The 23,623-nt window shown below is 42.3% G+C and overlaps 3 protein-coding genes across 3 annotated transcripts; 2 read left to right on the top strand and 1 right to left on the bottom strand.

The window, feature by feature from the left end:
* Positions 1 to 6: 6 nt before the first annotated feature.
* LOC112887301 (kinesin-like protein KIN-13A) lies at positions 7 to 7,579 on the bottom strand. Its single transcript, XM_025953441.1, has 12 exons — positions 7,114 to 7,579; positions 5,770 to 6,003; positions 5,477 to 5,650; positions 5,287 to 5,391; positions 4,239 to 4,316; positions 3,275 to 3,356; positions 2,754 to 2,916; positions 2,005 to 2,340; positions 1,677 to 1,895; positions 968 to 1,571; positions 823 to 888; positions 7 to 662 (listed from the first exon to the last, which is right to left on the bottom strand). The coding sequence occupies exons 1-12, from the start codon at positions 7,282 to 7,284 to the stop codon at positions 480 to 482; spliced, it is 2,415 nt and encodes an 804-aa protein (XP_025809226.1). The 5' UTR covers positions 7,285 to 7,579; the 3' UTR covers positions 7 to 479.
* A 4,029-nt stretch (positions 7,580 to 11,608) lies between these two features.
* LOC112885886 (E3 ubiquitin-protein ligase RFI2-like) lies at positions 11,609 to 15,917 on the top strand. Its single transcript, XM_025951579.1, has 6 exons — positions 11,609 to 11,798; positions 12,734 to 12,903; positions 13,396 to 13,454; positions 14,328 to 14,356; positions 14,433 to 14,826; positions 15,209 to 15,917. The coding sequence occupies exons 1-6, from the start codon at positions 11,609 to 11,611 to the stop codon at positions 15,669 to 15,671; spliced, it is 1,305 nt and encodes a 434-aa protein (XP_025807364.1). The 3' UTR covers positions 15,672 to 15,917.
* Positions 15,918 to 16,685: 768 nt separating this feature from the next.
* LOC112888155 (gamma-tubulin complex component 4) lies at positions 16,686 to 22,311 on the top strand. The gene is made up of 16 exons (XM_025954514.1): positions 16,686 to 16,926; positions 17,392 to 17,683; positions 17,856 to 17,992; positions 18,198 to 18,296; positions 18,724 to 18,844; positions 18,941 to 19,213; positions 19,338 to 19,418; positions 19,499 to 19,582; positions 19,694 to 19,780; positions 19,971 to 20,026; positions 20,125 to 20,310; positions 20,494 to 20,719; positions 20,929 to 21,017; positions 21,399 to 21,552; positions 21,683 to 21,805; positions 21,897 to 22,311. Exons 1-16 carry the CDS (start codon positions 16,745 to 16,747, stop codon positions 21,960 to 21,962), a joined length of 2,256 nt encoding a protein of 751 aa, XP_025810299.1. The 5' UTR covers positions 16,686 to 16,744; the 3' UTR covers positions 21,963 to 22,311.
* Positions 22,312 to 23,623: the final 1,312 nt, after the last annotated feature.

Below are 23,623 nucleotides of genomic sequence, written 5' to 3'. Positions count from 1 at the left end.
ATCAAGTAATTTCAAGTTCTTCACCACACACACATCCTTTCCTTTCTCGACGCAAATAATATCAGTGATGAATATACAACAACAATGTATCTGTTTTCCACAAACACCCCACGGCAAAAACCGGCCCACTGATATCTGCAAACAACAGTTACAGTTTCTCATACGAAATGGGAAAAGGAGGAAAAGGCAAAGAAGGCAAGCCATGCATCCGCCAAAAAACACGCCCAAGCAGGCCCACTGTAAAAAGGACTGCTGCCAAACTGGCCATCAACCGTGACAAACCCAAGTGTCCAGATGATACCAAGAAGGAGCCCGACCGACCCCAGCGCAACCTAGGCCACCCCCCATCTGTCTTCTTTCATCACCTTGATCTGATCCAGCAATACCAGAGCCCACGGGAGAAAAAACGCTAGTGGACCACAGTTGATATCCAAGTAATAGAATGACCGAGCAAAATGCCGGAGCCATTGATGATCGTACTATCTGGAAGGTTTCTTGCGGCTAAGGATCTCTTGCTCTTTGAGGCGGTGCTGGAAACGTGCCAAGCGTGCTTGGAGGCTGACCAGGCCCGCAGCCTTGCGTGAGAGCAGAAAGCTCAGCTGTGTGACATAATTGTCAATAAGGCTACCTGGTTGATCAACTTCTGCCAAGAGGTTCATCTCCTGAGATAAATAATGCACATGTTTCAGCAACGTGGTCAAAAATAATAACATTGTAAGATGCTGTATTTTTAACCAGCCACCTTACACAAAAGAACAAACTGGAAAGGCTGAAATGTCCTCAATAAGACTAATATTATTTAGTAGATGAAATTAGACTTACTTCACGCACGATCTCCATTGTATTCTCGATTTCCTTCCTGTGAGCTGCAATGAGAGCCTCCTCTTCCTAACATACAAAAGAAAGTTTAGCGCCACAGCTTGATCCAAGATCAAATAACACAACAGTACTCATGAATTTTTGTTACCTCAAGAATTGCATCAATTTCCACATCATCACAAGAACTTTCCTTTTCAGATTGCCTAGAGGAAGCTGAAGCAGATGGTGGCCTTTGCTGCTGTTGTGGCTGCTTTGCCTGCTGCGTTTTATACCCAGCCCGACCTGTCTCAGGCCCATTATCCTTTTTTGCATAGTTGCTCTGCCTATCAGATTTGTCTTCTCTATATGCCTTTCTACGAGGAGGAGAGACTTTTGTAACTTTCTCCTCTTCTTGGGTGTTTGCTAAATTCTGTGCCTTACTAGTGTAACCAGTTTGGCTGGACTTCAAATCATACCTCTCCCTATCATTGAAACCAGATGCTGCACCATTTTCTTCTCTCCCTCTATTAGAATAACTTGGAATCATACCAAAGGAATTTCTGTCTGGCTCCACAGAAGGGTTGGAGGTAAAAGTTTCAGTGCCCTTCCGATGAGTATCAGCAGGTCTCTTCTCTTGATTCTGATTAGGAATCTCTTCAGCTTCAGCAGGTAATGGATATGATGGAGCTGAAGAAGACTCCCTACTAGAAGTGTTAGTTGGCCCTGTGGACTGTTCTTTCCTTGTGTTTCCACTCTTTGAAAGACTTTTGACCCTGTTATTTATAATTAGAAAGTTACTAAGTTAAAAGACAGGAACCATTTCGAAATAATCGAATGGCGCATATCACTTGGATATAATGAAGTAAGTTTAACATTACCTATCAGCATATCTTAAGGTATTCAGTGTGTGTTCACATGAACCTGCGTTTGGAGAAATGCAAGAAATCATCACCGTCCTAGAGTTACCAACAAATGAGTCACGAAGAACCTCAGTAAGCTTGCTTCCTCTGAAAGGAATGTGGATTTGATCATTATCAAGAGCTCGAATGCATTCTTTCAGAGCTAGCAGACTCTTATTTATCTCTGCTCCCTCAATCCTGATATGATAACAAGTTGATGGTTAAAATAAGTGACAGTAAAATCAGACAGCAAAGGAACTTGAGAGATCAACAAAAGGGTGCAAATCTACAGAGACATAAGCAACACCTTGTCTGCCTATCATTGTCTGTAGTATCAGCACCACGCTCACTACCAGCAAGATCAATAAACGATATTTTCCCCACAGCCTTTGTGTTTTTAGCTTCATTAGCATCGCGATCTCTCTGTCTCCTGGTATCTTTAACAATAATGTGCTTCTTCACAGCCAGTTGCAGAATAGCATGTGACCTTGATGATTCTTCATTTGCCCCCGTTGACCCTGTGCTCCTCGCTGCATTTCCTCGCTCAATATATTCCTTGACAATCTGGACATCAGAAACCTCAAATTCCTGCAGGCCAACAATGCAAACTTGTTTCTTGCCATCTTCCCTCATCAGTAGTTGCCTACAAAAGAAAGGATAAGAATTTTCAGTTCAAGTAAAATAATTTGGGTATCGCATCCCAAAGTTGATTCATAGGCCCAGATTTCAAACAAATGTGGTCATAAGTTAAATTCTAAAATCCTGAAAGCTAGTGCTATTATTTCAGACATGAAAATTCCCTTTCAGTAATTGATGAAAAATGTAGGTTACATTACAAAAAAGAGAACTTTAACGATGCTTTGTAAACCTACAAAAATGCCCTTTTACAACAAAAGCATCAAGCAACATTTTGACCTAGTATCCCAAAACACGGACAGTCAAACAAAAAATGGCTGAAAAAAGTGTTCTCTTAGAAAATCAGATGAAAAGTAATGCAATTTTTAAATGTTTATAAGTACCTGACATGACCATATAAAAAGAAATGCAATAACCAACCTTCTGTCTGATAGAAGATCAAAGAGCTTCCCACCATATATTTCGAAATAGCTAAGCCACAACTTAAAATTCTGATTCCGGTAGACAGGTTGATGTAAAAGACGAACCATGTCTTGCGCAGCTCTCAGAGGCAAAGGCTGCATTGTGTATGTCTTGCCACTGCCTATTCATGAATTAGATGATAAGACATACGAGAGAAGGTGGAAACAATCTTGAAAAGCAAATGAATTGCAACCTAAGGTGTTTCAATTTATTATATGAGATGTAGTCAAAGAGTCAAAAAAGGGGCATTATTTAAAGATCAGTGACTGAACTTAGAGCTCATGATTAGTTATTTGTGTAAGCATATAGAGCATTAAGGTAAACAAGAATTAAGAAAAAATTGCAGTACACTAATGCCAGAAAAGGATTGCAATATGATATTAACATGATCAGCAGAAACTATCAGAAACCTCAAATTCACTTATGGGTAAAAAGTACAATGTATAAGACAACCTTGCTATATGACTGTAAGAACTAACCTGTTTGGCCATAAGCAAAACATGTTGCTTTCGTTCTCTGAAATATAATTGGAATTATGGGCTCGACTGTTTCACGGTACACCTGTTCATCCCATAAGGTAAACAATAAAAATTCAATGATGATTGTTGAGAATATACACTATGCACAATAATGGAGAACCATCAAACGTCAATAAGCAAATTGATACTATGGACTAAAACCCTGCAGCCTCAAAACTAGGGTCATCAATTTAGAATCAAATCATTGCCATTATACAGTTAGATGAGAAAAATGCAGTAACAAGGATTTGTTCACAATTAACCAGAGTTGGTGGTTATAATGGGAAGGGCAGGCATTCGGACAGGTATTTCGAATTGGTTGTGAAGCAAGTGACTTAATCAGACAGGCCTATCATCAATCAAGCAGCATACTTGGGCATCAAGTTGAAGTGTCTGCTGCACCAGAGAACTACAGGGGCTACAATGCTTCAGATTTAAGAAAGATAAATGTTGTTTATGAGGCACAGTGACATGCATAAGAGAGAGTACTTTGGAGAGAAGCAGGCCTGAGGAATGCAGGCATGTTGCCTACTTCAACAGTAGTGAATAAAGAATCACTCAGCTTCAGGATGGTTTGGCCACTATTATGACTAGCTCATTATGATTTTTCTCTATCTATATCCATGGATTAATGATAAGTGAAAGGTGCACTAGTGCAATCCTAACTGATACAAAAAGAAACTGCAGTCAGGTTAAACACAACTAGGTGCTACTACTTTGTCAGTTTAAACAAAGGAATCCATCCTTGAAATTTATTGGCCAATCCTGTCATCTTCTCAGTGAAATTCAAATTATCATCCACAGATTAATTAACAGGATGGTCGTCAAATTTTTGGTGTCTTAATCCAAATTGTCCATTTCCATAACTATGTAGTGCCGGGTAATCAAGGACAGCAGCTTGGACAGACAAGAGAAAGAGCAATACCTCATCATTCGAAACATGTTCATCTAGGACAGCATCGAAACAAAATTCATGCTTCTCTACATAAGCTGTTAAGTCCACCTTCAGTAGAGAGAATATGTTAGCAGACAACATGAGCTAGGATAAAACGGCCTGAAAAGGCACATCAACCCTTTAAGATTATAAATTCGAATTTATCCTACAGATTGAGAATTATTTTAACATATTTTGCAAAACATATGAACAGCTAATAGATAAGGAAAACCAACAGCATTTAGCTTCAATGCTTCTCTCTCACTAAACTTTTCTAAAGAATATTTTTAAGCACACCCTGGTTTGTAGTGTGGATTCATTACCAAGTGCTCAGGAATGTATAGCAGCAACAATATACCCAACATACTAGTCACATATAACAAGCTCAAGGAGAATTTAAGTTATCATTAAATTAGAACATGTTACACCAAGATGATGTCAAACTCTACCTGCCCATTTACAGGGAACAGGCAGGACACATCACAAATATATACACACATCACTAAAGTTGTGTCTACCTAGTACACATATGGTAGCTATAAAACAGTAGGCATGGAAAAATGTCAATATTCCAGGTTTTGATACATAGTTAAATGTGACTGGCAGTAAATGAGTAACAGAGTAAGGCCCTGTTCATTTCAGCTTGTATAATGTGGATTACAGCTTGCAGGATGTTACAATTGGCAAGCTGGGGGGAAGCAGATTGTTGGATGGTAACAATGCGGCACGTGGACTGTTACAGTCTGGGACTTGTTTGTTTCAGCTTGCAGATTGTAACAGCCTGCAAGCTGCAATCCACAATCTAAAAGCTGAAACAAACAGGGCCTTAACACATGAGTATATTGACAGCAGTCATCGAGTACAACCATCAAAGAGTTAAAAGAGTACCTCTATATTGACCATCTAATGCATAAAATAGGCATTTAAGTCTAAAACAGATTGACTTGCATAGACATGTAAATAACCAAAAAGGAACTAAACAAATGGTTGTAGTTTCATACGAGCACAACAAAATTTCCTGAAGATGATCCATAGATACCTTTAGCTTAGGCTCGTAAACTGTCAAAAATGATGAATCATGCACAGTTATGATGTCTTCTTCCTTTCGAGATAGCTCCTTTCTGTTCAAAGGTCTCTTCCTTACCTGAGCATGTGATGAACTAAGTCAGGCATGTCAAAATTAACCAGTTGGCATAAAAATATGAATGACTTGAACATAATTAACGTACCACTACTTTAATCTTTGCTACATTATTTTCTCTAGCAGTGCTCTCTTTTTCACTGGTCGCCAAACCATAATTATCTACTGGGACTTGCTGGCTCCCTGATGTCACATCCTCCTCATCATCATCAATTTCCTTTGGCATAAAGGGCGAAGGCTCGAATGGTTCTGATGCTACATCCTGTCAAACATAATAAGCTTAGAATAGACTGAATGAAGAGACTTCACATTGATGAATCAATATGAAACGCTGTTTTTGCACATAGATCATGCAAACGCACATATTTTCATGGCATATACCTCAGACAGCAGCTCAGTGTCATCCATAGCATGAAGGTCTAGAAGGCCAGCTCCAAGGTCACCTCTAAGCTCGGGTGAATAAAAACCCTCTACAGGGTTTCCACCACCAAAGCTCTGAGCCGTTGGTGTGTAGGGCTCAGACATTGATCCGGGTGCAGACTCTCCATTAAAATTTAGGCTTCTTAGAAGCGTATAAAGTCTCTGTTTTTCTTCAATTGATTGTGGCCCATAGCCCTATGAAACAATAATAGTAATAGTAACCATCAGCTATGCAATGGCATGTCAAAGAGAGTATATTGACTATATACATATGTAAATATCCTATCACTAGGAAAAGCATAATACTTTTGTGTAGTGGCATAAAATACTTGAAGCAAAAGGCATTAGTAGAAAACAGAAGAATTTTTCTAGTTATATCACATGTGGCAAACAAGGACTAAGTGAGGCACTTCAGATATGTGTATATGTGTTTGAATTTAATTTCTAGTTTATACTTGGCGCTTGTTCACAGTACAACAATAATACTACATTCAAGTTAGAAGAGTTTCCAACTTCCAACAAAGTCAATATGCTATATGATGTGAGCATACATGGTTCTCTGCAAAAGTTACATGAATATTTCTTGCTTCAGTCAGTACAAACTTCCTTTTATCTGAACCGGAGACAAAAAAAAAATGGCACATGCTATTTCTAATATAACAAACATAGACACATGAATCAAGAGATCATCCCTTATTTATCTCCCAGATTATTTCCCAATAGGAGTATGATCTCAAAGGCATTCTAAAAGAAATGGATACTGCCACCTGAATGAACCATAAAGAACAAAGATTGATTTCTCGATTCCATTTTAATGATGGCTTTTCCACTCTTCCGTTTAGAACTACAGCAAACTCTGAATTGCATAACTGAAAGCTGGAACGAAATAAGCATTTGTCTATCATCGAATGTAAGATTGGAAGCTAGCTCCCAATTCAAGAATGTGGGTTTGTCCATAAATTAATGTGAAAATCTCATGAGTTTGAAGGCCCTCGCTGTAGCAAGTGCTTGTCTGACAGCTCAACACCATTCTGGATTAATCAGCCTTGAAACGTCCTAGCAAACGCTTATAAGAGTAGATTCTAATCATGCTTGAAGTAGCCGGACAACACAAACAAATTCTAGACCAAACCAAGCTGAATCCGATCAATTCGAAGCAAAGCAACAAACCCTAGAGCGAATCGTGAGCGACGGCACTCCGATCCCGAACACACGGCACTAGAGCGCACCAAAGACGCCACCTTTGCGATCCGCATTCCAACAGCTAGATCACGCATTTTCTCCCGAGAGAGACAGGAACCTCACCTGCATGAGAAGGCTGGGCAGCACACTTCCAGCGCCGGCGCCCCCAAGTCCAGCCATGCCACCGCGGTAGTCGCCGCCGCCGCTGCCACCGGCGGCGGAGGACGCCGCGAGGTGCTGCAGCCCCGCGGACTGCAGCCACCGCGCCATGACGGCGTCACCTGAATCACCCATCCCGGCTTGACCCGCGGCCCCTGGCGGCTGCGCGGATGAAGCGGCGGCGGCGGCGGAGCCCGCGCCGCCGCCGGCGAGGCGCTGAGACCTCCGCTGGGGCGCCAACTTGGCGACTGGGTAGCGGGATCACGCGAGTCCCGAGGCGTCGCGGGCGGCGGGGGATCCGGCGGCGGCGGATCCCAGATCTGCGGGAGGCTCGGGAATGCGGGCGCCGGATTTGAGGAGGGCGAATTGGGAATGGGAATTGGGGGAAGAGGAGGAGGAAGAAGAAGAAGAGAGTTGGGCTGGCTGGCCTGCCTGGCTGGCGGGTTTCACTTTTTTTATTTCTTTTTCTCGCTCTCCAAAATAGGTTCGCTGGTGAGAGAAAAGTGCTTTAAGAGTGAGAAAAGGTGGCTGCAAAATGGAGTTGTCGAAGTTTTTCCATTATGCAAACAAAGAGAAAAAGTAAGAATTCCGGGAAGGAATAAGGTGTTGCTTTGTTTCGAATTTTGGAAAGTTTTGTGTTCGAAAAGGACTTGGTCGTGGCTTTGTGCATTTGGGGAAGAGGATGGCCGGCTTCTTTTTTATTTTATATCAGCATGTTGAGTGTCATTAGTGGTTTGGTTATTACCATCATAACAGGTGATACGGTGGCATCGGGTAGTGTTTATCACCATTCACCACGTAACACCAAGTGGTGAGGTTGCAAGCTAGGACAATTTTTTATATAGGCCAATAACAAGTAAAATGAATTATTTCAACTTCAGATACAGATATAAGGCAAAAATGTTGTGAGGCAGGCTCAATCGTGAGATTTGATCGATATCCTTACTTTGCGGCAATTTGTTATAGGTCACAGCACTCATTTTTTACAGAGAGGAGAGGAGAGAGAGAGAGAGAGAGATAAACATGTGAATGAACAAAAATGCTATATATTTTTCTTTTTATGCTTGCTAAAAGCGAAAAAGGTAGGCGTCCAATGAAGAAGCGCAACGAAAGAGTCTGTGGAGCTTAAATTCCAAGTATATATGAAAAATACAAGTATAAGGTATTAGAATAATAAAAATAGAAAATGGTAATGGAATATCTCTGCTCTTCTCTTCCTCCTCCTAGGAAGTGCCAAGTGAGAAGATGGTTACAAAGGTGAAAAAGAAATTACAATAGAAGTGGCCAAGTTGAGTAGCGAGCGTGACAATGGGATTGGTTTTCTAGACTCAAATTAACGGAACAGAGAGATAGCACATAATGAATAGTTAGAGGATCCCCTCTCCTAATAGAACTCCGAGTAAGAAGATGATCAGAGGTAGGAGGATCAACACTATGCAAAAATATATATTTTTGGTTTATGCGGGTGTAGATAGAGGCATGTATGGATCGGGTGGTGAAGTGCAAACAGAAATTAATATTGCAACCGCGAACCATTGTTGCAACAACATTATTGTCCAACTATATTAGGAGACCTAGCAGTGGCAGAGGACGAAATGGAATTGATGTATGGAAAAATCCAATACACTATATCTTCTTCCTTCCTTGGAGCTTTGATCGGAAGCATAGGAGCACAAGATAGCTGCAACCATGAGCCATGGCACCCATAATAGGTGAAGAGTAGGTGATATTCGTGGCCGAATCAAGGTATGGCGCTCGACCTCGCCACCCCTGGTCCTCCGCTGCTGAGACCTAGCATCGAGATCCATTTTCAGATATGGTTTATTTTCATACGGTTGAACCACTTATCTATTAGCCTGGCACACATATCCTTTTGCGTTGCCAATAACGCAATATTAGTTAGTTTTGTTTCCCGCTAGACAGATTTGCCGCGTATGATATATTACATTTCTTCTTTAGCATTTGTTTGACTCAGAAGTTGACTTGTAGGCCAGCCATACAAGCTAAATTCTTTCTAGATTCCCTCTTATCTCCACCAAAACTAACATAGTATTATTGGGCCAAGTGGAATTTCTATATTAGCAAATATGTGAACTTTCGTCCATTCGAATTGTTGCGTGTGGTTGTCCGATCATTTGCCATAGGGAACGATTTCCACAACTATTCTGCAATTGCATATCATTTCCGTTAAGTAAACCGCGAGATCAAATGATGCTCACTACTATAAAAGCTGACTTTTATACTGATTGGGAAGTCTCTTTACTCTCCAACCGGGACAAAGAATCCGAGTAACTAAAGTTCTTGCCCTTTAGTCCCGGTTGTGGATGCTAGTTTGATAAGCCAAAAGCTGATGATCACGCATCCCCCATTGCACATCATTCCACCAATGCTAGACCAGTAGACCGCGAGCCCTGAGCCCCTGACAGCCACAACAGGGCTCTGTCTGTTTTTTCTTTTTTTTTGAGTGGACAACAAGACTCTCTCGGTGTTATGGCGAGGGCAGCAACCTTGCTTGGCTTCCCGGTGCCGTGGGCTCAGCCGCAAAGGATCCCGCGGTCCCGCCCTCCTACGCCCCAACGGCCACAAAGCGGAGCGGGCCGTGGAGCCTCCGCGGCTGGCGACTTTGTCCCTGGCCTCCCCACTGGCGGGCCGGGCCTTGAAAAATAATGGAAATCTCCAAGTCCATGTCTTGCAAACGCATTAAGCGTGAGGCTATTGGCTCCTCACGTACGCGACGCGAGCGCACACACACTTCTCTCCCGCGTGACGTCGCCGGCGAAAGAAACTCGGCCGCCGCACACGTCATCGCGACCTCCTTGCCACGTGCCGCGCGCGCTGACCCTGACCGCCTCCAGCCCTCCACTCCAGCCTCCTCCGTTGCCCCGGTCAAACCCAAAACCCGCGTGCGGGGGCGCCACCCGGCTCCTCGCGACCCGGTTCGGCTGACGGATGGGGCCCACAGGATTCCGGGCCCGCAGGCCACAGAGTGGGCTGTGGGCGGCTTCCCTTTACCAGGTGCGGGATGCGGGCACGCCGCCGCTTCCTTCTGCGGAGAGGCTCGCCGAGGAGGGTGCGGGCGCGGCGCACCGTCCGATCCGCGTCGGACGGCTGCGGGTGGGTGGCGGCTCGTACGGGTGGCTTGTGCGCTCGCCGGCGCGGGTGGGGTGGGCCCGCCCGGACCACGCGAGGAGGGGAGGTGTGTCATGTGTGTGTGGTTTGCTTCCTTTTTTAAAACGCTGGAGAAGTAGTACGCTGGTTGGTTTTTGCGGATGGCGCCCTGATGTTTTTAGGTGGTGCGAAGAATGGTCCTTACTTGGATGCTACTCTAGCGGGTTCCCCTTGGCTGCAACACTGGCACACGGCAGACCGTGGTTTTAACTCTGCCTATCGAAAGTCAAATGGGAATGTGAGCTTGGACATCTTCTTTATACATTTTATCCACCACTACCGTATTATAATGTATCCTCTTTAGATAAGGATCGCCCTCTTAAAAAATAACAATCGCAACACAAATACCATCACATCAGATCGACTAACTTATGTCTTAGTGTGCTTTCATATCATGCAGTCGCTAAAAATCTAGGCAAGATGTCTATTAGTGTGAGCTAATAAAGTTGATTACAAATGTTTGTAAAGATGATTTTAAAATAGATAGAGTGTGCTAGCAACTCCACAACGAGTTTAATATAGGGCCTGTTTGGTATCCTGCCTAAGGTGCCACAGTTTGCCTAACTTTTCTGCCTAAGGTTAGCTCTTCAATTTGGACGACTAAGGTTAGGCAAGTTGTGGCGCCTTAGGCAGGATACCAAACAGGCCCATAATGTTAACCGGTTGGTAGCAATGAGAATACTTTTTTTCTTAGGTAAAGAGCCACACTAATTGATTAATGATATATATTGTTTTTATTACTCAACTAAAAATGATATACATTCTGCAAGCAATATGTTATCTCAATAGAATTCAACTAAAACAAACGATGACAGCCATATAACTACAACTAGAAAACATAAATACTCTTTAAGTCAGCTCTTGTACAGTAGATGTGAAGCTATCCTAACTCCCAAGCCGGCGTCAGGCAAATCAGTTAAAACAGTTAAGAGTTTTCGGAATACCAAAATTCGGCAAGGTCTTCGTTGCAAAACGTCCGTCTTATTCCCCTCCCCCTGTTTTGTTTTTCCGGCATTTTTCCCCTCTCTAATTTCTCGTGGAGGCGAGCAGATAGAGAGGAGAGAGAACGAGAGAGAGAGAGAGAGAGAGAGAGAGAGAGATTGGACAGGGCGCGAGCAACCCGAGGGCGCGCGATCCCCGAGGCACGGGGCGCGGCCTCGCCGTCGCCGGGACGGCCGCTTCGAGCCCCGTTTCCCTCCGGCCCGGCTCGGATTTTGCGGGATCCGGCCAAGAAATCCCGCGGTTGGTGAGGGGGAGGATAGGGAGGGGGAGGAGGAGGGGGGGAGGGGATATGGGCGTCGGTGCGGAGCCCAAGGATGACGCGGCAGCCGCCGGGTCTGCGGCGGCGGCGGAGGGCGGCCGGGGCGGCACGGAGGAGAAGGCGGCCGCGGTGTCCTGCTCGATCTGCCTCGATGCGGTGCTCGCCGCCGCCGGGGAGAGGTCCACCGCCAGGCTGCAGTGCGGCCACGAGTTCCACCTAGGTGAGTGCCCATGAACGCTGGATCTGCCGGTGGGTTCTCGGCTGCGAAATTTGTGGTCCAAATTGGCAGGACGACCCGCAAATGTGACCAGGATGTTTATAATTAGGTTAGATTTGGCGTAATTAGAATCAATTCACAATTTTATACTCTGGTGGTGCTGAATTTGGGTTTAACGGCCTGAAAGTCGGATCTTTTTGGAGGTTACCATATGCAATTCTTTGTAAGTTTAGTTCGTGGGTGAATTTGTATTAATTTTGTTTGGCTCGGTAGTTATCTAGGTGCTGTTTGTGGGCTATATTTGATGTCCGAAGAATTGTTTGGGAGTGTGTACAGTGTTGACAGTGCCTAATTATTGGTTAAAGTTCTTAAACCATATATAATTTAGGTAACTGAGAGAATTTTGTGCTCCAATTTTTGGGGAACAATTTGACGTCAGGGGATGATTAAGCCATTTGGGAGAGTACACCTGGTGATTGTTACCTGATTTGTGTAACTTTTGCATAGTTTTGGTTTATTTTTGTTCCATCATCTTTCACAACTCGAGGTATACCTGCTTTGCATTTGTTTATTGTAGAAGTTGAGCCTGTCTGTAATTAGCGTGAATTTGAGGTGAGATGTGGGGTTTGCTAGAAATTTTAGTGTGTTGAGCTAGTTTATTAAACTTAGTATAAAGTTGGAGTTTTGAGTTTGCCAATGCTTCGAAGGGATCGAAACATGTTTGTTCAAATGCAAATATTGAAACTTGGAGTGTTACTAGCTTACCGTAGTTTTCCTAAATATTTTAGTGAGTTGTGCTTGTTTACTTAATGCAGATTTTCTATTATGGCGTGTTACTAGCGTAACGTAGTGTACACTAAACAGTATCAAAGTACTGCTTCGAACTTTTTTTTTGCTTGGTAATCTTTGGTATGCTAAGTATCAGTTATTTTTTTTAGACTGCATTGGATCAGCATTTAATGCCAAAGGGGTTATGCAATGCCCCAATTGCCGCAAAATTGAGAAAGGGAATTGGCTTTTTGCAAACGGTTCCCGATCTGCACATGATGTCAACATGGACGAGTGGGCTCATGATGAAGACCTTTATGACGTTACCTACTCAGAAATGGTACATTGCCCTGTCAACCTTACTCTTAAATTATTCGTCCTTGTTGAAGAATCTTGATTCTTCCTTTTTTATATTGGCAATATGCCTTTTCCCACTCAATTTTCCTGTGTTTCAGTGCTATTCTCTTGAGTATGCCTGACGCTCAATGTAATTCCTTGTGCTTCTATACAGTACTATGCATACGCAAATGATGGCACTTGACCATGTTCAGTTATTTGAACTTTTCTTTGGATGCACTTTTTTGCTGCATGAATAATCCTGGGACAAAATTTTCCCTTTTTTAAAACTTTTCTTTTGGATGTACTTAATTAGAATTGATGCCTGTGGTTCCTTGTTGCCTTTCTTAAAACATTTATGCAGGTGATATGAAAATCGTAGTTTGTTTTACTCTAATAAGCCATCCTAGTTTAGTTTACTCCTATTTGCTGTTATTGTTTTACCCGTTCCTCTGCATGACTATCCTGACATTTTTTATATTTCTGTGTTGTGCAGCCATTTCGCTTCCATTGGTGCCCATTCGGTCGCTTAGCACAACTCCCATCTTTATTTGAGTATGTTCTGCTTTAGATTATTACGTTTTTTTTTTACTTTTGTTTGACATTCTGTTCAAGGATTCAAAACAGGCGGTTTCATGTAACACTCCCTCTGTCCCAAATTATTAGTCGTTTTGGCTTTTCTATACATTCATAGATTTTGCTATGCATCTAGATATACGTTATGTCTAGGTGCATAGCAAAAACTATGTACCTAGAAAAGCTAAAGCAATTAATAATTTGGGACGGAAGGAGTAAATAATAAGCCAGTAACTTTAATGTAGAAGTCACATTATCTACCTACCTTGTTTTTATAGATTCCCATGCACGATTAGTATCTCTTGTTCAGCCCAAAACACCCATTTGAAATTTGTGGGTGGCAAAAATAGGGGGCTGTGCCTACGTGGGGTTAGGGTACATTAAAGAAAACAAGCGAGCAGTCTAAATATCCTGTAGCATTGATAATTTATTTAAGGGATGCAACTATATAAGAAAAAATGATGGAGGGTGACTCAGTTATTTGCATTTTTACTAGAAAACTTAATTATTTGCCTTGTGATGCAATCCTGAGCAATTTCCTATAGTGCATGAATTTGTTGACATTTGACGATGCCCGTATTGGCATTCTTGTCATGATAGAGTATGCATGGGCCCTTTTTCTGAGAAGCATGGTTGACAATTCATATGTAATTTTCAATGAAGTACCGATCAAATCAGCAGGCGTGGAATGTGTACTTTAATGGTACATTTATTCCATTATATCCTAAGATCATACCCAACTTATCAACAAACCAGTCTTTATCTATCTACTGCCGAGACTCCCACTCTTTTCCTTTTACCTGTATTTGAAAAATTAGCGGTTTTCACTTACTCTTTCCCTTTTTCTGTCAGGGAAGGAGAGTCATCACCTCCAGTTACTTGTAAGTTCTAATTTGAATTGAACAATTTGTAAAATTGAGATCGTATTGAATATGTTTGGATATTGGTCATGTGCAGTTCATGACTTCATGGGACAGCATGTGTTTACCGAGCAAGTAGCTGTATCTGCTGCACCAGGGACAACTCATCCTTGCCCATATGTGGCATACTTGCATCCTCTACCACCGCTGACATCATCGTCAAGCTCCCATGTCCCTGAGAGAACAATGGATCGTCCAGCATACCATGATCATTGGAACCCCCTGGCCGGGCCATCAGATGTTAGGCCCATGCAAACAGTGCAACCTTCTGATTTCCATCATAACCATTGGGCACACATGCCCCATTCCTATGCTCAGCCCAACAGCAGTAATGAGCAGCCAGGAATCCCTTTTGGGACAAGGGCTGCACGGGTTGATGGTGATAGCCAGCGTCGAACATCTGTTGTTTCTCCATCGTACTTCAGTAACGGGTAATTTCGAGTCCATCTCATCTCTTATGACTTTGCTATGAAAATACGAAATTCCATATTCTGGTATTGTACTCGAGAACATTGAACATACATCATTTCAGTAAAATGATCTGAAATAACAATGGAAATCTCCGCTAGCATATATGACACTTTTGTCATAAGTTTTCTGTCCATATTTCTTGCTGTTACATTACTGCCTTTGCCTTGTCTGCTTTATTCAAATTTCGTCTGGGGGTTTGAACCTTTAACTAATATAAGACTTCGGGGAATAAATTTAGAATAAAAGCTATACAGATTCTTACAACATAAACTATTTTCATACATGTAGCATCTGATTCATCTATGCCAATTGAGTTATAAATTATTCTTTTTGTGTATACAGGTCTGGTTCTAGATCTAGAGCTCCCAATGTTCCTCCACTGATGCCTCAATTCATGAGGGCTCATGGCAGCATCAGCGAACAGTACCAGCAGAATTCATCATCTAGCCTATTTGCTGGGGCTCATAGGTCAGGAGGCATGCGGCCTGCCCCAGCACCTCTACCAGAGAACCCCACATTTTCCTTGTTCCCACCGGGTTCGTCTGGCCATAATTCAATGGAGACTGATGATGTGGGAGGAAGCCGGTTCTACGCCTGGGAGCGCGACCGGTTCGCCCCTTACCCATTGATGCCGGTGGACTGTGAGACGAGCTGGTGGACCTCACAGCAGTCGCACAGCACATCAGAGCCCGCATCTGCACCAAGGAGACTATTTGGGCAATGGCTTGGCGTCGGCAGGTCATCCCCTGAAAACAGATCGCCTGAGGGCTCTTCATATCGGCAATTGCACTCACCTCGGATGTAGACCCTGCTGCGAGAATCCAAGTTAATTTGGAATCCGAGTTGCTTGTAAGAAACGATGGGAAAACCCATTGTATTAAATTAAGCTGGGCTGCGCCGTAAACTTTGTGACTATTTGAGGGGCCAGAAACAGGAAATGACCCGGCTGAGAGGATTTGATTTGGTTTATGTGGATTCCATCTCGTACATATTTGAAATCAAGTTGAGGTATTCGGAGCTTCAACATGTGACATAATTTCTTGTTCTGCAATTCTGTTGGTTGATTTATTCCGGTGTGGCAGTGCTATTGGCCTATTGCATTTCCCTTGCACGTTAGTTGTTGAACTGAAGATGGTTGTTTCCCTATCATCATCGTCACATGTCAAGCAACCTTTCATGCTATTAGCAATAAAACGAAAATCTAGTTGAATGCTCTTACAATTGTCTTGGTGGCATTCATCGTTTTAGTATAGTAAAATGTCGAAATGTTGCAAGATACAGCTGTTCTTAATCACCAAAGTAATCTGATTGCTATGGTCACGCAGAAGCCTCTTGTTTTTATAAACGTAGCAATCATGTCAAGTGAGGTAAAATTTTGCAATTTTCAATTGCCTAATGTATGCCAAAGTCCTTACATTTGGATTTTTTCTACATTATATAACAACAAAAAACGTAGTCCCTCCGTTTTAATTTACATGTCGTATTAGATTTGTCCTAAATCAAATTTGCCTAACTTTAACCAATTCTATATAAAATATAGCAATAACTATATTATGTTGCAACATCAACATATATTTCATGGTGGATTTAATAAAATAAATTTGGTATTATAAATATTATTAGTTTTTATATAAATTTAGTTAAAGTTGATCAAATTTAACTTAGTACTAATTTAATATGATATACGATGTGTAAATAAAAATAGAGGAAGTAGCGTATACTACGCCCATATTTTTTCAAAATCCAAGGAAAGCCAACTAAGTTCCGGCGTCCCCGCCCTTTTCCTTTCTTCCCCCACTCTACTCATCGCTCTTTCTCCTCGCCATCTCGTGGAAACCCTAGTGAAACCCCCCGCCTTGGCGGGGCCAAGCCGCCGCGATGCTGCACGAGCTCCTCCTCGCGCTGCTCGGCTTCACCGGCGACTTCGTCCTCGACGCCTCCCCCGCGCGCCGCCGCGCCGCGACACAGGATGCCGCGGCCGGCGGCGGGGACGGAGACGGCGAGGTGGGCCCCGCCTTCCGCCTCGCGCCGGACCTCACCTTCCTCCAGCCCTCCGAGAGGTAAGGCTGCACCCGCACCCGCCCTCGGACGCGAATCTGTGGCCGTGCTGTAGTGTTGTGGCGCCCGTGATCTGCGTGGGAATGGGATCTGTGTGTGCGGGTGCGGTGGGTAACTGAGTTTGGTGTGGCTCCAGTGCCACCAAATTCAGGAGAAACGGGAGAATTTTGCGTTTGGTGGTGGTTCTTGTGCTTCTTAAGCACAGTTGCCTCATTTGATGTTTAATGGGTTATGAAACTTTCACCGTAGCCATCCTAATTTTATTCAGTCTACACCTCTGGATACAGTGAAAATTGATACTTTTATTCCCCAGAATTCACCTTCACATACACTGTAGTTCACTCTTCCCAGAAGTCTTACTGACTATACTGGTGCGTTTAGCATTGTAATGATTATAACAAGACGTGCAGAATCGGAATCCAGCACAAGTAGAATTTGGTATGCTAAATGGCTTGTGTTGTTTGCAGGAGTGCTATTGAAAGGCTCATATCCCTGGGATTTTACTATAAAGAACTGAACCGCTTTGCAACTGAGTCTCGTGATCTGAGCTGGGTCCAGTCTTCTGTAGAGGTTTCATCACCTCATGCTGATAAAACTCAGAAGGGAAAAGTGAGAAAAGGGAGTGTGTATAGGAGGGCAATTGCCAATGGTATTACGGAGATTCTGTCAGTCTACAGATCAGCTGTCCTACAGGTTGAGCAAAACCTGTTGTCAGATCCATTGCCTATCCTCGCGACGGTAACTCACGGTCTGAATAAGGTATGCCCATTAACATCTTGCGTTAACATTTTCTTTTTGCAAATAACATCTTGTAATGGACAAATCTATGTTGTGTTTTGATAGTATATGTTGTCTTATGTTCTTTAATGCGTTGATGTTTTGGTTATCAATTATTGGCATTTACCATATTTGTTGCTGCACTAAATTGTAGTTTGAGGTTCTTCTCCCTCCACTTTATGAGCTTGTTATGGAAATAGAGCAGAAAGATATCAGGGGTGGACAACTACTTAACCTTTTGCATAAACGATGCCATTGTGGGGTTCCAGAACTGCAAAGCTGCATTCAGAGGTATTACCTCAACTACTTTTGCACATGTGGCAATTTGAGAAAACAGAACTGCCATAAATTCTAATTCCTTTTGTGTTTTTCATGGAAACCTTTGTGCTTCCATCTTCGTCACAGTTACTTTGCAGTGTATTCTCTTCCATATGTCCCCTAACGGTGGAGTTTTGTCCATTTATTTCTTTCTGTTGATTGAAAAAAAAAAGAATAGGCTACTTTGGCATGGACACCAGGTCATGTTCAACCAGCTGACATCCTGGATGGTTTATGGGATTCTTCAAGATCAGTACAGTGAATTTTTCATTAGAAGGTCAGCATCTTTTACAGTGCTTTTGACTTTTGTTAAGTTGTCTTGTTCATGCTAACCCCTTCCAGCTTCTGATATCTCATTTCCATATGTTGTAACCTGGTAAACGGAATGGGAATGCTCCAACTGGAGGCGTCCAATTTCAAATTGCTTTTGAACTTCTATTGCAACATGATAGATTCCCTTGTAGATCACATTTTCTTTTATATTTTTTTTAATTTTCCCCACATACCATTTCGTTGGTATTTTAAATCCAGATCATATGCAGCCTAATGTGATCGATCTGCGAGATACAATAAATTGGGTTGCTAGATATTGTTTTGTGTTAAAGTTCACTAAGTATTCCTCTCGCGTGCCAAGTAGTCTTAACTGTTGACCTATGCTATCACTCCTGACATATAAAGCTTGAGCTTCTCATCTTCATTTTCAGACAAGATGACAGGGATGGGGAGAATGACTCATCTCAGCGAGATTTTCCTGATAAGTTTATGCAGAAATTAGCTAAAGACACATCCCTGGCTAGTTGGCATACAGGATTTCATGTATCATTGGTATGCTTATAGTCTAACATGAAGTGCATGCATATTATGTAGTAAATGTTAGCATGCATAGTTATATCCTTTAATTTTGGTCCCTGCACTTCACAGGACATGTTGCCTGAGTATATCCACATGCGAGTTGCAGAGTCCATTCTCTTCGCTGGCAAAGCAATAAGGGTTCTTCGAAATCCGAGTCCTGGTGCTACATTGCAGGAACATGTTAACCAAGGCCAGAACCCTAAAGGATCTCATAGAATGCAAAGCTTTACCGGAGGTTCTGGTGCTCCAAAAGACCTGCCAAATTTCTCTAACATCAGCACAGAAGAACTGTTGCCACTAGCTGAAGCTGATAAAATTGATGCTATGCTCAAGGAGCTAAAGGTTAGTTACCAACCAGGAAACTACTGCCAGCACTGTTTATTCCACCACCATATTTTATTGCGTGCTTTTCGTTGTTTTGCATTTACACACACATTTTTTTATTCTGTTCCTTTTATTTCTGCAGCATTCTTCTGAGTTCCACAAACGGCTTTTTGAGTCTGCTGTCGGGTCAATACGTACAATTGCTGCTAATCATCTCTGGCAGGTACTAATGTTTTAAAACATTATGTATTCTATCAAATTTGATTGCAGAGGAACATCACCTACTATTATCTTTGTTAAAAGCTAGTGGTGGTACGTGCTGATCTGAATGGTCATTTGAAGGCATTGAAAGATTATTTTCTTTTAGCAAAAGGTGACTTTTTCCAGGTGAGCATGCAATTCTTTACCCATGAAATATCTTTGCTATTCCTTCCTTTTACTTGTATATAATCTTTCTTTGGGATTGTTTTCTGACACACGAGCATGCTTCTGAACTAGTGTTTTCTAGAGGAAAGCCGCCAATTAATGCGTCTACCACCACGTCAATCTACAGCTGAAGCAGATCTCATGATCCCATTTCAGTTGGTAAGTAATATGCTCCCATTTTTTTAGAAATCTTGATGATATGCAATCTTATTTTCCTTTACACTGGTGTTATTTTCAGCAACTTATCAGATAGATGCTGTAGTTCTCTTATGTGCTGTGGTACCTCATTTCAGCGAATTGATTTGATATTTTGTGGCAGAGGTAAATTTTCTGTTCTTAATTCTCACAGGCTGCACTGAAGACTATAGGTGACGAAGACAAGTATTTCACCAGAGTCTCATTAAGGTCAACATTTCTAATAGCCTCACAGTAGTTAATTTCAGGCCCTGCCTAGTGGATTTCAGCTCTGCGATTGTCAACTAATTTTATTTCTATTTTTGTAGGATGTTATCGTATGGTATGAAAAGTAGTACATCACAGAAAGATCTCCAAAAGTCTAATGCTTCGGAGCTTTCTTCGCAAGGAAAAGCTGCATCAGAATTGGCACTTGATGGATGGGATAGTATTGCTCTGGAATATTCTGTTGACTGGCCACTGCAGCTCTTCTTCACTCCTGATGTTCTGTCAAAGTATGTATCATACTACATAAGCAATTCTAAGCAACACTCCTTTTGAGTTCCGCAGCTATTTTCCCTGAGTGTTTGCTTATATCTTGAAAATTTACAAAAAGAGACAGCTTGTTGGACTTGAAATCTGGATAGTTCTTGCAGTATTTGCTTTACTTCTCTTTAATATACACAAATCCTATCCAGGTATCGCAAGGTTTTCCAGTACCTCATCCGATTGAAGAGGACACAAATGGAGCTGGAGAAATCCTGGGCAGCAGTAATGCATAAAGATCATGCTGATTTTTCTGATTATTGCAAGGATCGGAAAAATGGATCTGCAACACAACTGCGTCGGCAACGCTCTAAGCCTTTGTGGCGAGTAAGGGAGCACATGGCTTTCTTGATCAGAAACCTACAGTTTTACATCCAGGTAAAAATAAGTTATTACCTTTTATCACTTTTTTCTTTTCTTTTCCATGTATTTGGTTTTGTGATTTTAGGGTGTAAACGGATGACATTGAAATTGGATTATTTTCTACATGATATCAATGCTGGGTTTTTCTTTTGTTCTATGTTTCTTTCACTTGTGCTATTCCAATGAAAATAACCTTGTCATTTCTCATTGAACTTGCTTTTCAGGTTGATGTAATAGAGTCCCAGTGGAATGTTTTACAATCTCACGTGCAAGATTCACATGATTTCACAGAGCTAGTGAGCTTTCATCAAGAGTAAGGAACCTCCTTTTTCTTTCTCGAGCACGGAAATATTTTCAATTTGTTATGTACAGTCATAGAACTTGTCTTTTGCTAGTAGGAATATGCATGTTTTTTAATAAACTGAGTCAGTTTGATTGGAGTTTTTTCTTTGAGGAAGTTACTTGTGTTCACTGATCTATGTATCACGCATTCATCTTATCTTTTCAATAGGATATTCTATGAGTTGCAATGTACTCTTGTTCAATAAACCCTGGCATTTAATTTATACTATTAGTGAATTCTATTTCATTGAGGTTGCATGGAGATGTCCTACTGTTTTTTTAAATTTTACTCACATGGCTAAATTAATTTTTATTGTGGTGTCTTGGTTAACAGTTACCTCTTGCACTGCAGGTACTTGTCAGCACTGGTTTCACAATCATTCTTGGATATTGGATCCGTCTCTAGAATACTCGACAGCATAATGAAGCTATGCTTGCAGTTTTGCTGGAGTATTGAGCAATATGAAACCCGCCCAAACATATCTGAGATTGATCACATAACTGAGGTATATCTGCCTTTTCCCCGAGCAGATATGAAATGGCAACCCTTAGCACAGCGTGCTAAAAAGTCTCTATGCGTTCACTTGTTTTTTTAGTAAGCATACTTCATTCGTGCTGTTATTTGATGATAACCAGGAATTCAACAAGAAATCAAATTCGCTGTACACTATCTTGAGGAGCAGCCGCCTCGCGGGTAGCCAAAGAGCACCTTTCCTGAGGCAATTCCTGATGAGACTTAATTTCAACTCATTCTTCGAGGTACGCATCGCCAGCTAGGGCACTTTGAATTTGACGGTACAGATGCTCCTTTTTACCAGCTTAATTTGATGGCTGTTCTTTCCGATGATAGACCACTGCTAGGGGAGTGATGAACTCTGGCAGGCTGCGCCCAAGCACCGCAGGCGCCCAGCTGTAACGATGACTATCGACGTGCGACTTCATCCCTTGAGGTTCACACAGAGATGCTGGCACGGTGCTACTGCTGGCTGGCATGGCGCCCGTGTGAAGCATGAGAGGAGTTTGTAGTTTGTGTAGATCACGATAGCGTGCAGGTTCTGTCCTGGAAAGTGGAGTATAGGCGGATTTATGCTTGTCGTGCTGTTGTGTTGTGCGCGTCTTGCCTTGTGTATATTTTCCATGTTTTCGTTTGATGATGCTATCCGGTTCTTGGGGCCTTAATTGTCTGGCTGCAACCCGCAGGCTTGTTCACAGTACATTTTTCATCTGGAGTGCCGACAAACTGAAACACAAGTACAAATTCTCTCGAATGGCCTGCTACCTCCTCTGGCGGCACGTCTATCTAGAACACTCTGGGGTCTTCTAGGAGATTCTGGGTCATGGTGTCTAGCAATTGGAGCTGCCCTGATGCAAACTCATAGCACCGTGGGAAGAAGACCATTGTCAAATGGCATCAGCTGATCTTGGAAGGCTTAACCGGCGTCGGTCTCTGCGTCCTTCATGAACAAAAAAACAGCAGGGCATAGGCTCGTTGGTCCGAGCCGGAGATCTGGTCCCTCACCATCGGCACCATCGATGACATAAGAGTGTCACCCAGCAGCCTCGCCGCCTTCTTTTCTCCCCATCTTGTTTGCTGATGCTTCCCATGCCCGGATGCCCCTCGCATTGGCAAATTGTCTGGATGCCAAGTTTTGAACGTAAAGCAGGGGGAAAATGTGTGTAACATGGTTTCTGAAAATACCCAAGAGCAATGCCTCAATCTTTATAGGCAGCTCAGCAAATCAGTGCAACTCACCGTTGTAGGAGTACTAATAACTTCATCAGTCCATCAACCAAGACGTTATTTGAACAAAAAACCAAAGATCATGGAGATCAATAATGTGATAAGAAGCACTGACTGCATGCCACTGATCTAATCTAACATCCCGTGATAGAGAGACGTCCTTTTAACATCCAATGGTACTAGGTTCGTGCCCGTACATTGCTACGGGCGACGAAAAAAATTTACAGTAATGCACAGAGTATGGGGAACACATAATACATTTAGACTCAGTGTCACATAAATGAAAGAATAGCCTCTGTAATCATATTCAAATTGAAAAAAGCAAAAACAAAATAAAAAAATCAACAAACCTTCCAGCAGCGTGATGCTTGATGATATCAACTGAAAGCAACACATTAAACCCCACATAGCCATATTAACATTTGAATCATAGAAATGGTGTTCTAGCATGGATTGGCATTGACCATTACAGATACATCAAGCATTGACCACACACAATATGTCATACAACTCATAGATCAGACATAAATATTTTTGAGTGGTCTACTGCTAATAAACAAGTAAATCACAAATATAGGGAATCTCGACTACATTAACAAATGTCTTTGACTCCTGCCTCCTGGGATATACTGTGTTTGTGTTTAGCTCCATATCAATCAAGAAGATGGCTTCTGTTAATGACTGCAGAAATCTTTGTAATTGGATACTGAAACAGGCAAACAGCTAGGGCAAGAAGCCAAAGAAAATACAAACAGAGATCAGAAACAAGCATCCATCAGCCCATCACAAAGCTTATTCAAGCACAAATAGATATATCGATGTTTAAAGAGCACTTG

Source organism: Panicum hallii, chromosome 3 (genome assembly GCF_002211085.1).
Source record: "Panicum hallii strain FIL2 chromosome 3, PHallii_v3.1, whole genome shotgun sequence".
Lineage (NCBI taxonomy): Eukaryota > Viridiplantae > Streptophyta > Magnoliopsida > Poales > Poaceae > Panicum > Panicum hallii.
This window is presented reverse-complemented; position numbering and strand designations above follow the sequence as displayed.

What these genes read in the sequence shown, in the direction of transcription:
- LOC112887301 (XM_025953441.1), bottom strand. Translation starts at nt 7,284, where the DNA reads ATGGGTGATTCAGGTGACGCCGTCATGGCGCGGTGGCTGCAGTCCGCG. An exon ending in ACACTGAGCTGCTGTCTGAG is followed by an intron (nt 5,651 to 5,769) that starts GTATATGCCATG and finishes TATGTTTGACAG; the next exon opens with GATGTAGCATCAGAACCATT. An exon ending in GATCTTCTATCAGACAGAAG is followed by an intron (nt 2,341 to 2,753) that starts GTTGGTTATTGC and finishes TTTCTTTTGTAG; the next exon opens with GCAACTACTGATGAGGGAAG.
- LOC112885886 (XM_025951579.1), top strand. Translation starts at nt 11,609, where the DNA reads ATGGGCGTCGGTGCGGAGCCCAAGGATGACGCGGCAGCCGCCGGGTCT. An exon ending in ACGTTACCTACTCAGAAATG is followed by an intron (nt 12,904 to 13,395) that starts GTACATTGCCCT and finishes TGTGTTGTGCAG; the next exon opens with CCATTTCGCTTCCATTGGTG. An exon ending in CAACTCCCATCTTTATTTGA is followed by an intron (nt 13,455 to 14,327) that starts GTATGTTCTGCT and finishes TTTTTCTGTCAG; the next exon opens with GGAAGGAGAGTCATCACCTC.
- LOC112888155 (XM_025954514.1), top strand. Translation starts at nt 16,745, where the DNA reads ATGCTGCACGAGCTCCTCCTCGCGCTGCTCGGCTTCACCGGCGACTTC. An exon ending in CTATGCTCAAGGAGCTAAAG is followed by an intron (nt 19,214 to 19,337) that starts GTTAGTTACCAA and finishes TTATTTCTGCAG; the next exon opens with CATTCTTCTGAGTTCCACAA. An exon ending in CTAGTGAGCTTTCATCAAGA is followed by an intron (nt 21,018 to 21,398) that starts GTAAGGAACCTC and finishes CTTGCACTGCAG; the next exon opens with GTACTTGTCAGCACTGGTTT.